Source organism: Neodiprion pinetum, chromosome 6 (assembly GCF_021155775.2).
Source record: "Neodiprion pinetum isolate iyNeoPine1 chromosome 6, iyNeoPine1.2, whole genome shotgun sequence".
NCBI lineage: Eukaryota > Metazoa > Arthropoda > Insecta > Hymenoptera > Diprionidae > Neodiprion > Neodiprion pinetum.
Window position 1 is genome coordinate 7,783,760 of NC_060237.1, and position 12,690 is coordinate 7,796,449.

The 12,690-nt window shown below is 40.4% G+C and overlaps 1 protein-coding gene across 7 annotated transcripts in view; it reads left to right on the forward strand.

The window, feature by feature from the left end:
• The first annotated feature begins 1,192 nt into the window (after positions 1–1,192).
• LOC124221779 (serine/arginine repetitive matrix protein 2) overlaps positions 1,193–12,690 on the forward strand; it is a 142,236-nt gene continuing 130,738 nt past the window's right edge. For all 7 annotated transcript variants that reach the window (XM_069137040.1, XM_069137041.1, XM_069137043.1 and 4 more), the window contains exons 1-2: positions 1,193–1,595; positions 6,178–6,348. In XM_069137040.1, the coding sequence (XP_068993141.1) occupies positions 1,561–1,595; positions 6,178–6,348 (206 nt within the window). In that variant the 5' untranslated portion in view covers positions 1,193–1,560. The remainder of the gene's footprint in view (positions 1,596–6,177; positions 6,349–12,690) is intronic.

The window sequence follows — 12,690 nt, forward strand, 5'->3', positions numbered from 1 at the left end:
GCTTAGCGACCGATCTATAACCCCAATCATCAGGCATTCCGATGCGACTAACAATAAGAAAGAGGCATTTTGCCGACGTCGCGATCTAATATTCCCTCCTCTCTTTTCACCTCTCCGTTCTTCGGTTCAGTTCACCCGACTCGGTGCCGGACACAATGGACTCTGGTAACGGATGAGACGAGACGACGAACGGATGGAGAGAGTCCTTCCTTCCGTTCCCTGCGGAACGTGGACGGTCTCTCCAATTAGAGGGACGTCCAATTTTAACCGAGTTTACCGCACGGCGTGTATATCTGTACGGTTGCCTCCGCGTTTCGGGTCCCTGGCGGTTTTCCTTCGTGCTCGAAAGGTCTTAATACACTCCTAGGAGGATGACCGCAAAGCATGGCCGACCGCGAGACGAACCGCGGAAAGAGTGGAAAATGGAGGATTATGGAAGGAACCTGAGGAGAAGAGCCGGGGAGGAGAGGAGAGAAGGATCCAATTTTCGCCGAAGCCAACAAAGGACGAGGAGGCGAAGACGCTGGTTAGCTAAACTGAGACCGCGAATCGTCCGAACTGAATCGCAATTATGCGAACCACGGAGTGTCTCGACCGATTTCATAATCCGATAAAGATCGTGACCGACTCCTTGGAGGTTTTTCTAAATAATGGTTGCGAATATCGACAACGTTCAAACATGTCAACCTCGTTACAAGACCAAACAAGTCGTAATATTTTCACCCGCGAACAGCATCGTTTCGACGGTACGTACTTTTTTTAATTTTTAAACCATCACCAGGTAACGATCCTCGAACAAGACCCAACGGTATGTAGCCAGACTCTCCACAGTGATTGATTTACCACAATGCACGAAGTGACCATGACAGCAGTCTCAACGTCCGTAAGCTGGTTTGTTTCAAGAATGAAACATGACCCAGACTCGTCGGAGCAGGACTGGAATGGGAGGAAAAGGACCTTTTCTCGGTAAAGCCATCGGACCCTTTTCGTGAGCGTGGATGATCCCTGCACTTCGTCATCCCTTCGAGGGTGTCGGAATACTCCGAGAGACCCGAAGACGCGTCGCTTTGGTTGGACTATGGCTTGACGCCTGTGGTTCGGTGTGTCGGGTAGCCAGGGAAAGAGGGGACAAGTGGTCATTCAGCGTGGCTCAGAGCTCGTCAGTTGCCCTCAGGCCGCGTGGGTAAGCGGTTCACGGTTGTCAGGTGCCATGCCAAAAGTTATATGAAATGAAAGGAAGCACCGGCGATACTCCAATTCGAAATCCTGGACGTTGCGTGTTCCTTTGTGGGATCAATGGAGTAGACAAGTTCAGTTTCTCTGCGTTTTTCGATTGGTTACCTTAGTGGAGTGATGCTGTGTCGTTAAAATCTGTGGAGGTATAATGATTACGGTGTTGGTTCAAGGTGAATTCACTCCGCGTTTCCGAGTGTGTGTGTGTGTGTGTGTCTGTGCCCACCAGTGCTTGTCGGTGAAGGTGTGATGCGAGTCTCTCGAGTTCAAGGCTGGTGGTGATCATTCTCGTCGTTCCGTTGAACTTATAAAACGGATCTCAGGAAAATGGTCAGCTTTAAGAATTGCAACAACACGACAAGGTACGACAACAACTTTATAACCATTCGAAAGAGAAAAAGAGAAGGCTATCATCCGTTCGGTGCGGTAACAACGTTCCAAACAACGACGCGCGTGGCTTTCGCCCTCGGTTTTTCCCTCTTTTCTTTCGGAACCCTCCTCCTCCTTCGCTGCGGGTACTTAATCAACAATTTGCTCGTTATCGCAAAGCGCTCGTCGTTTGATCGATGTTATTCCTTCCTTCCTTCCTTCCTTCCTTCCTTGCTTCGTTCATCGTTTTCGATATTTTACACACCACCGACGGGTCTATCTTATCTCGAACGAACTCGGACGCTGTTATTATAATTTCCGGCGGAACATCTGCCCTTCGAAACGCCGGTACTTCGGCACGCATCGTGTAATACACTCTCACACATTGTTCCACTTCGTGTATGCTCTTCATGCAGGTACGCGCTTGTTACCCGCACCCTCGTCCACCAACACCAATCGTACACCGACAATCTACCATACGCGCATTTGTTCTCACAATCAGATGGTTGTACGAGGGGCACGCGTTTTTGGACGGTTTTGGGAAACGGAAAATTTTGATTTCCCTATTTTGAGAGGTTCTGGATCCGGTTGAAACCCACCAACTATTAAATCAATCCTGCGTTACGTCTAGTTTTCAGGGAACTAATTTTTTCTGCTTCCGCTGTTACGAGGAGGAAGATAGTAAAAAATGAACCATGATAAATGAAATATACTCATATTTTGCAAAAACAATTCCTTGAAAGTAATTCCAAAATTGCGCAATAATGATTTTTACCTGATGTTTCGTTACGTTAACGTTACTAACTTCAGCCTCATCCGCTGTTCTATGGCGTATGAATGGTTTTCGGTAACTGCAGATCATGCTACACATCGTGTACAGTTAACAGTAACTTTATACATAAATTTGCGAAGTGAAACGAGTCACCATTTACTCATTTCGTCATCGAATCTTCATTCAAGTTTATTAAAGACCACGATCATTTATCGTTCAGATTAATTGCGTTGTACCAATAAGCAATCGGATTTTTCACCTTCTTAGTAAAAGCACACAGGCACCCAAGAAAAGAAAACAAAAAGCAGCACCAACATGTGATTATCTTTTTCTCGTATATTGTATTTCGGGCGTTATTTTCTCACCTGTGCACAATTAACTAGTCGCCGGGGAAAATAACTTCAGTCTTTGTTGTTATTTCCGGTCGCGAAGCAGATGCAAGAGTTACGTGGTTGTAATATCCATTCGGTACGTTAGAAACGAAACTGTGCGGGCATGCGTGCGGTTGTGATATCCATGGATACCTGCGCTACGCAACCAACATACGAGCAGCATCGCTTCGCGTGAAATTTACCGATCTATACACGTATATACGATGTATAACCTGTAATATGTTTCATACAACGTAGGTATACGGAAAATAAATGACCCACGCATCATCATTTCTTGCTCACTACACGCTGGGATCATATATTTTTCCTTTCCTCCGTTCTTTTAATCTCGTAAAATTTTTCCACCGTGTATAACAATTTTGAAAAAAAAAAAAAACAAACTATACTCCGCACAGTTTTCCAACAACGACGCACCTCGTTTATCATCCCGTGCATGTACGTCTGTTGCGATATCATTTATCACCTGAGCTCTGCACGTCGTCGGCTGCTGCACATGTCGGTGTATGTAGTACTGCAGTACATGGTATATAAAATGGTTGTGATATATATACATATATATATACACATATGCGCACCTAGCTGGTACGTTATTGTGTACACAATGCACCTCACACTGCTCTTTTATCAGTCTTTACCGCGGAACGCGTAAACAGCCCTCCAATCCTTGTTAACGGTTTGGTCAGGGATCTGTTAAAGGGTCCTTACGGCTGTTTGCCTCCGCGCCGTTCTTCTCCTTCCTTATGTCCTTTTCCCGTCGTATAACCTTTTTAAAAACTCGGAGTAGATCCGACGTCTCACACGGCGTCTTTCCTATCGTCGATAACGCTTATCACTCGCCACCTACGCCGAGAGTTGTTTTTGTGTGCGTTACGGACGAGCTTACGCACACTTGTATGATTATGTGTTTTCTCACGGTATAAGGAACCGTTCAGTTTTGCGGTGCTATTCGAGGCTCGATAAGCTGCCTCGTTGTTCGTGAACGCGCATAATAAAGCACCGGTACCTACCTACTTTTACTCTTTGAAGCTTTTATAGCGATGAAAGGGGCAAACGTATCGCGAATCATTCTTTCTTGGTGTAACTAACCGATTCATTCAAGTTGTCACACGTCGTGCATGATTATCTCGATTTTATGAGCGGAAGTAATCAGGGATTAGCTGAACGAGAATCTGAGGTAATCGGTTTTGATGGACTATTATGGAGAGAGCTTCCAGGGCGAGTTTGATAGGATTAATTTGGTCATAGTTAATTTCACGGTACGGTTATCGCACTTTGCGCCGTCTTATACTGAAATCGGTGATGACGGTCACCTGGTATTTTAACCTGTGAATCATATTGCACGGGCGATTATACCGGATATTTCAGTCACAGAATTACTTGTACTTTGTTAGAAAGTATAAAAGTTGTTATGCGTCGTTGGAAGATTTTTAAAAAGTGTTGTAAATTTTTGCCAATGTTTGATTGTTACTTGTCGAATCACGGATACGAATATCAAGGATTAAGATTGAAAATAGTTTGGAAAAATGTTGGGAAATTAAAAATGATTTTGACTGTTGCAGTTAGATTTTTATACAATTTATGCCAAGTTGAAAAAAACAATGAATTCGAAACGTTCCTTGCATTATAGATTTCCGGTAAATCAGTTCCGAATTTCAGTAATTGAAATACTCTCTGTTCACCAAAGATCTTTTTGTCGACCGAGAAAACGGACCCAATCGGAGCGACAAGCGTAAAACGTAGCTGGCAGATCTCTCTTCAATATTAAATCGCAAACGTTTAAAAATACTTTGATCCTCCCGAAAAACTTTCACCGTTTGAATCACCGTACGATGTTTGAATGAAAAATGCGAAAGACTTGTAGTACCTGTACTAAATAATTTTTCGCATCAATCAATTAACCGTTGTTTATAGAAGATGATTATTAATACTTTGTATTACTGTAAAGAGACTATTTGCTTCACATACTAAGTTCGAAGTTTGATTTACGGCTGATCGTAAGAGGTTTAAAGGTGCTGTATTATCCCGTAACGTTCGAACGACGTCTTGTCCCTACCGGAGATTAAGCTCGTTACCCGTCCACCAATATCATGATTATCTTAATCAAGTCCGGCGGCATTATCTCATCGCGGTCTAATGCTATACACGGAATTACGTGTGAGAAGATAAGATACGAACAACGTGTGTATGTACGTATGGATGTACGTATAAGTGTCACACAAGGAACGCCCCTTTTTAAACGCTTACGCTACGTATATTATTGTCAGCGCTTCTACTTACACGTATAATATGTTTGCTTTATCTAATACAAGTCGTGATGCGTGTCTATTTATGATTTTGCCTTTTTCAGTTGCGTAGCAGAAAAAATTGACTGATTTTTAACCATTTCTTCGTTGATGATGTAAAAATTTTATACAGTTATGTTTGTACTGATTCGTCCAGAATGTGTCGATATATATGGGCACGGGTTCGATTCGATGTTTAAAAAACAAGCGGGTTTGGGATAACCACGAGCCAGCCTTTGAACTTCCTGTTTTCAAACTCGTTTTGACCTGAAATCATGATAATAATAATGTAAATCATAATAAGACTTTCGCAAATCTGACTTTAGATTCGTGGTCAGCGACCCGAAACCTCTCGTGGTGACAATTTTCATTCGAATCCGTTTATCTGTTTTCAAAATATCATCATTTTGTGTTACATTTTTATAATTTTGTTATTCAATACTATTCGAAAAGTACTGAACCTGTCTAATTCAAAATCTAATCATTTCTAAATTTCGATAAGACACGTTGGTTGATACCAAACTCATTGAAATCCGGTCACTCGTTCTCGAAAAATCGTCGGACAAAAAAATGTATCACATACGTACGTACATGCAAGCAAAACACACAGACGTCCATCGGGAAGTAATTGGAGGTGATTTTCTAGACTTCAAACGTGGAGATTTAGAGAAAATTCAACTTTTCATTCGGTTTTCCTCTGAAAACAGAGTAACGGGACGGTAAAACAATGCAGTTGGAAAGAATCAATGAATTGTAATTCTACTGAAATATTGGTAATGAAATGGAGCTTTGAAAATAAATAGTAAAATTGATAGAGTCGAATGAATCTGTCTTCGGAATGGAGAAAAAAAACCTCAAAATCACAAGTTCACACACATACATAAAATAACTGTGATATACATCGTTGATGTGTCGAACCCAATCTCAAAAACGTGTCAGCGTAAGAAAAGAAAATGATTTTACGTGGCGTAGCGAGCTGTATTACCGACCGAGCCACCGTCGAGCTTGCGAAAGTTGTTGAAAACGAAATGCCGGGGTTGAAAATAGGTCGGGAAAAGCTCGGTGGGTAACCCAAAGGAATCGAAGCTCGAGCTTACTAACGCCGGATATTCCGGGTTTGTTTTTGCAGTGAGGAGTCCACGCCGCATCGCCATCATCCGGGGACGCTGCGAAGCTCCGTCAACTCCCGGAAGTACCATCAAGGTCATCAGCATCGAAATGAACCTTCTCTACACGTCTTACCATCACGCCCGTCGACTCACTCGTCGTCAACGTCGCGCGTCTGCGCTCTCCACTCCAGGTAACGTTGCACTCCGACGTAAAATTGTGCCTCCATTTGAATCCGTTTCCGTATCGACTGTTTCCCGGGGCGGAAAATCCACTTCCGGTAATCTCCTACCCGTAGGGATCTGCAACTACGAACTTTAAGGTCAAACATCGGCTCAGGCTTTCGTTCGTTTCTGTTTTACCCGTTTTTTTTTGGGATATTCTTATAATGCCGATGTCAAAACGCTTTCGTAATTAATTTTGAAAATTTATAACATCGTACACGATCTTATATGAAATACTTTGAAATACATCCAGTCTTTGCTTTTTCAAATTTTGACGTTTTTTTTCTACTCTGAACGAATTAAAGTTCCTTGAATTGTGCAGATTCGTTATGTAATCCGGCATACCGTCTCCATCTGTTGTGTTTCGTTGTCCACAGTCTTTGGATTTTAAGAAATACGACCGAACTCTATCGTGCGTTTAATAGGTTGAGAAAATTACTGTAATTTACTTTTTCCTCGATTCTCTTGGTCAGATGTTTTTTTCTCAGGGTTCAACACTTGAATCCTTCGTTATTTTTCGACTCGTAATCTGTTGTAATTGGAATCTTGAGACCACAAATTAATGCAACGAACGAATATTCGGTTCCACACGATCATTTACCAACATCTGTTCGAAATAATCGTTTTCTCAAACAGCTTATTACAACCAGGTACCAATTCCGACCAAACGATTTTCATGTGAAAAATTTAGTCTCATAACAGAATAGTTTAAAGTCCAGTTTGAAATTCTGCGCTTCATTCCGTGATGCTCAGACGAATCAATTGGTTCTGCAAAAATCGAACGATTTGTAACAACATTGTGTACATATAAATGATCATAAATGTAATTAAGCTTTTCCGTTTTACGAATGCGGTATTCTATAATAATTATCTGGGAATTTTTTCCCATCCGAATAAAGATATTGAAACTGCAGTATAGTGTAACGAATCGGCGTATCGTTTGTTTTCTTTCTTACTTTATCGCGCCGGTTGGTTGAAACGGACGGAAATGCGGGAAACGGTGAAAACCGCGACGTGGAGGGGATGAGTCGTGAAATTGTTGTACGCCTGCGAAGTGCAGTTCGTTACAGAAATACCTTTGCACACCCACACCTCTGGGCATATTATACATTATACATCGTTACCGGTAGTTCATTAAATCGGCTCTCACCTCGTCTGCATTTCGCATCATTAATTCGACGGTTCTGTTCCGTTCCACTCGTGTTTCCGCACTGCCAGCATCCAGAACGCGGCTTACCTTTGCTGAATCCGCCTTCCTCAAGGACACTCGTCCTTATCCTTGCGACTCTCTCTCTCTCTCTTCAATCGACCAATTACGCCTGTCCTTTGCTGGCTCTGGATAAATCTGCAGAAACCCGTGCGATATTAAACGGGAATTGTTCGCGGCGTGTAGATGCCCGGAAATTGGGTGGGCGGGGTTCCTCGGTATTTGCGAAAGTATGAAATACGTGACGCCGCCTCCATCTATGTTATATACATGTTTCATTTACATCTTGTGTACCTGGATTTTGATAAAAATTCTTTTCGATAAATTCATATATTCGCACACGATCGTTTTGTGTATGTATTGCTAGGTATGTATATGTACAACAGTAAGCGCCTCACGTAACTGCAGGAATTCTGTTATTAGGGACGAAGGTTTTTGCACTGTGTGCATTTTTGGTTCGCGATAAAATTCAGGGAAATAAATAAAATGAAACCAGTTTGGAAAATTTTGTGAATTTGGCTAATTTCATCGCGAGTTGGTATTGAAAGTATATGGGAATTGGTTTGTGTTGTGTAGTTTTTTGAAAACAGTCTTACTACGATCTCGAATATCTTCTTGTATTTTTCTATGTATGTACAAGAGACATTGTTGTTGCAAAAATTTTGAAATTTTCACACCGAAGAAAATGGATGAATAACTCTGAAAAAAAATCTATATTGATATTCTTTACAACAACAAATTCAGATCGGTAAGCAATAAAAAAAAAAACATTTTAAGTCGTTGTAAAATAGTTGTTACGTAAAGAATTGTTGTATGTACAGTTTTTTCAATTCTACGATTTTTGTGCATCAAATTTTTATCGGATGCTTCCTCGGTCCGACATGGAATATAGAGAAAATGTGTTGGATTTGAAGAATAAATTTGGCAAAAAGTGGTGGGGAAATTTTGAAAACTAGAGTTTGCGATAACCGTGAAATTTACGAAAGCGAATCGTGCAAAATATCAAACTCGAGCGAATAATACATCTTTATATTTGGCGAACATGGGGATACAAGGTGGTTGAACGGATAGGCGCGGTTCGACATCCCGGACCCATTAGCGGTAATAATGTGACCCAAAAGTCACGCGATACCGCCGGTAATTCTGTTTAGGAAATAATTTATAACCGAGACGTGCCGCCGCGGAGTTTCTCGTTGAAAAATGGGATCGGGGATGCTCGTCAAGCATTTTATCGCGCCTCATTCGTGGCGGTGAAAATTACCGAGTCATTTTTTCCCCGTCTCTTCTTTGACGCGGCGGTAAATCAGGGAGAGACATAATCGACTCGATTATCGTGTGTATCAGAAATGAACGACATTCACTTCCCGAGAAATCGAAATGACGAATCTCAGGCTAATTTTGGACCACGATTACATTTTCATGTAGCGAATCATTCACGAACGGAAATGAGATACTTTTATCTTGTCTTACGGTTAAATGTTTTTGTTTTTCATGCAAATGTACGGTTTAGTGATATATGAATATCTAAACTTTTTTACAATCCCCCTTCTATTTAAATTCTTAAAAAATGCTCAAGAAATTCGGCGTCTTGATAAGATAATTTTTCTCTAGGCATAGTTTTCAGAACAGTGTGGAGTATTTTTATGCTATGAAAATTTCAATTCTACTCACAGAAATCTTGATTTATTTCCAGTACACATTGAAACTTTTGAAACGTTTCAAATCATGTATTTTGCTTGATTAAAAGTTGCACCCTTTTCTAGGAAGAATATTTTAGCAAACAATCGGAGTACAAAAAACAAAAGACTGATTATTCAGAATCTTTAGAAAAAGAGAAGGATTATAAGTAGGTCAGTAGAACGTCGATGACTCAAAAACATTTCGATGAAAAAAAGACACGAAGAAATGAAATGTTTCGGATACATTATTTATCGTCTACTGAAGAAGTTTCAATCGAATTAATTGAAAAAAAGATAATCTTCGAAACGCACTACTTTCTATTAAAAATATTAGAATGGTTTTTTCGCGTTATTCTCGTCCGAATTTGAGTCAGCCAGTCGTCCCTAATTATTGAAAAACCGTTTCCATTCGTCCTTAAATTTCGCGCGTCACCTTTCAGGAATACTCTCGGGTATCGGGGTGGACGTCGAGGGTCGCAGGTTTTTTCGGGGGCGGGGCGTCGTCGTTGGTCCTGCGGGGTGGATGTGACGGATAACGCGATCGTTAATCACCCCGCGTAGCGTTCACGCGTCGAAAGAATACGATGCGAGTTATAATAAAGCCCCCTGTGCATCCTCGTCGGCTCTTTTCTCGCGGGCTTAAAATCCACGTCGTGCCGTGTCGTGCCGTGCCACACGCCTAATGTCGTGCCTTCACCCTCGCTTCACCCTTTCGAGAGCACTCCCGGTCATAAATAATTCCCGCGGTGTATGCGGAGAAGAAGAACGAATTCAAAACCAACCAACCAACCCCTGCGTAACAACTCGATGCGGCTTTTGTCATGAAAGTCTCGCCCGCGTTTGCAGATTTTTTTACATTTAGAAAAATTCTATATCTTCACGTACGAACAATGCTGCCGATTATTTGCGATCGTTGTAAAAATTTCAAACGAGCTCTCAGAACTGACGATGAATGTTATTTGTAATAAGTTTTGTCATTCCGTTTTCGTTTTACTTGATGAAACTTTGTTTCATTGTTAAAAAGTAACGATCGATCGTCTTTACTTACGTATACGATGTATACGTGGTAAATAATTTCATTTAATTTAAGGCAGTTTTACATGAACTTTTATCAAAATATGGATTTATACAATCAAGGTGTATACCATATCTATACTGTACGAAATAACGATCTAGAACAACAGAGACCCTGATTTCTTGGAAGAAATTATTTACTGCGTTGTAAATTCATAAAAGAGATATTGCTTAGCGTAAAATGAAGCGTTTTCTCAGAGTCAGTTACGAAAAAACAAAACATCTTACGACAGATGAATTTTTTTTCCTCGTCAGACAGACTTTTATTAAAACACCGACGCTAAATTATTATAATATCAAATTTCAACTGATTTATCGATCAAATGTTGAATCATAATGACGATAGGTTAATTTGCATTTAATTCAACGTAATTCACCTTGAGATGTATATCGTTTTTTATACGTATAGCTTAAAAATGTGACGATAAAAAAAAAAATTGGACAAATGTTTGTGATCTGCAATCGCAAACTGGATTTTATATTGAATATGAATTTACCGCAATCATGCTAAGCGAATGCTTTTGACGTTAATAATAATTGGAATGACTAGAATTGTCTGAATAATTGTTCATTGTATACAAATTTTTATATAATCTCTCAGCTCGTAAACGTTGAACCGTGGAATTTTATTCGTAAAATTTTCCACCCCAGCCACGTTTCACGTCGTATTGCTATACCGTAGACGTATGGAATGATACGACTACATATAACAATGAATAATTGAATTCCGTACCTACGATAGACGTACGTATTCGAAAACTCGATGAGGTCACGTTTTCCCTCCATGATATTTTACCCCCCTTTATTTTCTACGCGAGAGTCGCCATTTACTATTTCGAATTCGAATATATTCGTTCATTCGCCTTCCTGGTTTTCTCATTCATCTCTGTTTTTACCTTTATTTCATTCTTTTTATTTCACAGAACGCCTTCTCTCTACTTATTCGTTCACTACCTCTAGATTTCAGATCGAGAACGACGAGATCGATCGTATTCAGCTCATATTTAAGCGAAAAGTGAAATTGATCGTGGTGTTTGTCTAATTTTATTGAAGCTAATACGGTTACCTGCTTGTACCCCAATTCATCGAACTAACATGTATATGTATAACCGAATCGATAATTGCGATCCGTTAAATTCCGAAGAGACAAATCTTGATAACAATAATAATACAACCCTGCCATGGGTATACATACACCTTCTGCACATTGCAATTACAAGAGAGTGAAAAGTTCACAACGTTAATGTAACAATTCATTTTCAGGGAAAATAATTATTTCGCAACTGTAGGATCGTCTCGAATTGAGTAGTCAATTTTTAAGAAGCAAAGTTTATACAGATTTTGGGAATTAAACTCTTTAATAGTCGTTCTAAATTTTTAAATCAATGGTTTTAGCTTCAATATTTCGTTACGTTAATCTTACTAACTTCAATCTGATCCAATTATCTACCCTTCCGCATGTGTATCAGATGGAGGAAATCGCGCGTATTAAGTGGAAAGACCCAGACGTGTGCAAATTCGATTGCAATATTACACCCCAAGTCAGCTCGGGCTTGAATTGAGTTTTAACGACGCGAAGGTTACGAAACAACTCCCACGTAAACGGATGATCGATAGTAGATAATTAATTATTTACGTCGTAACTTTATTTACTCCATTTTAAAATTTTGCATTTGTAACCGCTAATAAACATCAAGCTTACCAACAATCGCCCCGAAATCTCTTTCCACTACCTGTGTTATAAATTGGGCAGTTCGTAGGCGCGATTATAGACCTGCTTTTGCCGCTCACGAATGGGCTCCTCGTAATATTATCCTTCCTTTGACGTTTATGCCGTATACTATCCGATCCCCGCCTAGTCCGTAATTCGCTTTCAAAGGTTTGCAACTGTGTTATTGGTACGTTATACCCGTGTATACGGTACGAAAACCCCGCTCGGTTGAAAAGCCGATTTATTTTTTCACACCGCGAAATTGTCTGAGTTCGAAGTCCGTAAGCTGATAGGTGCTCCGATTTCGATTACTCAATAATTCAAGGTAGCGCCGTGTAATTTGTGTTTGTCCAATGAGACGACGCCGTGTAATTTATATACCTCTGTTATTATAAGGGAGTTTCAACCCTTATTAAGACTCTCTGCAGGATTAGTTTTGGAATCAACTCTGTACGCATATGTACTGTATACGTATGTATGTATAGGCGCGTGTATACGTACACCTAAAAATACCACATCGTACAGAGTGAGACACTTTATCACCGTTTAACGAGACTATCACCTACACACCGAACTCTTGCCTGTGATTGGGAAAAAACTTTTAACAAGATATTTACTCCTAACTTCTCGTCGTCACCCG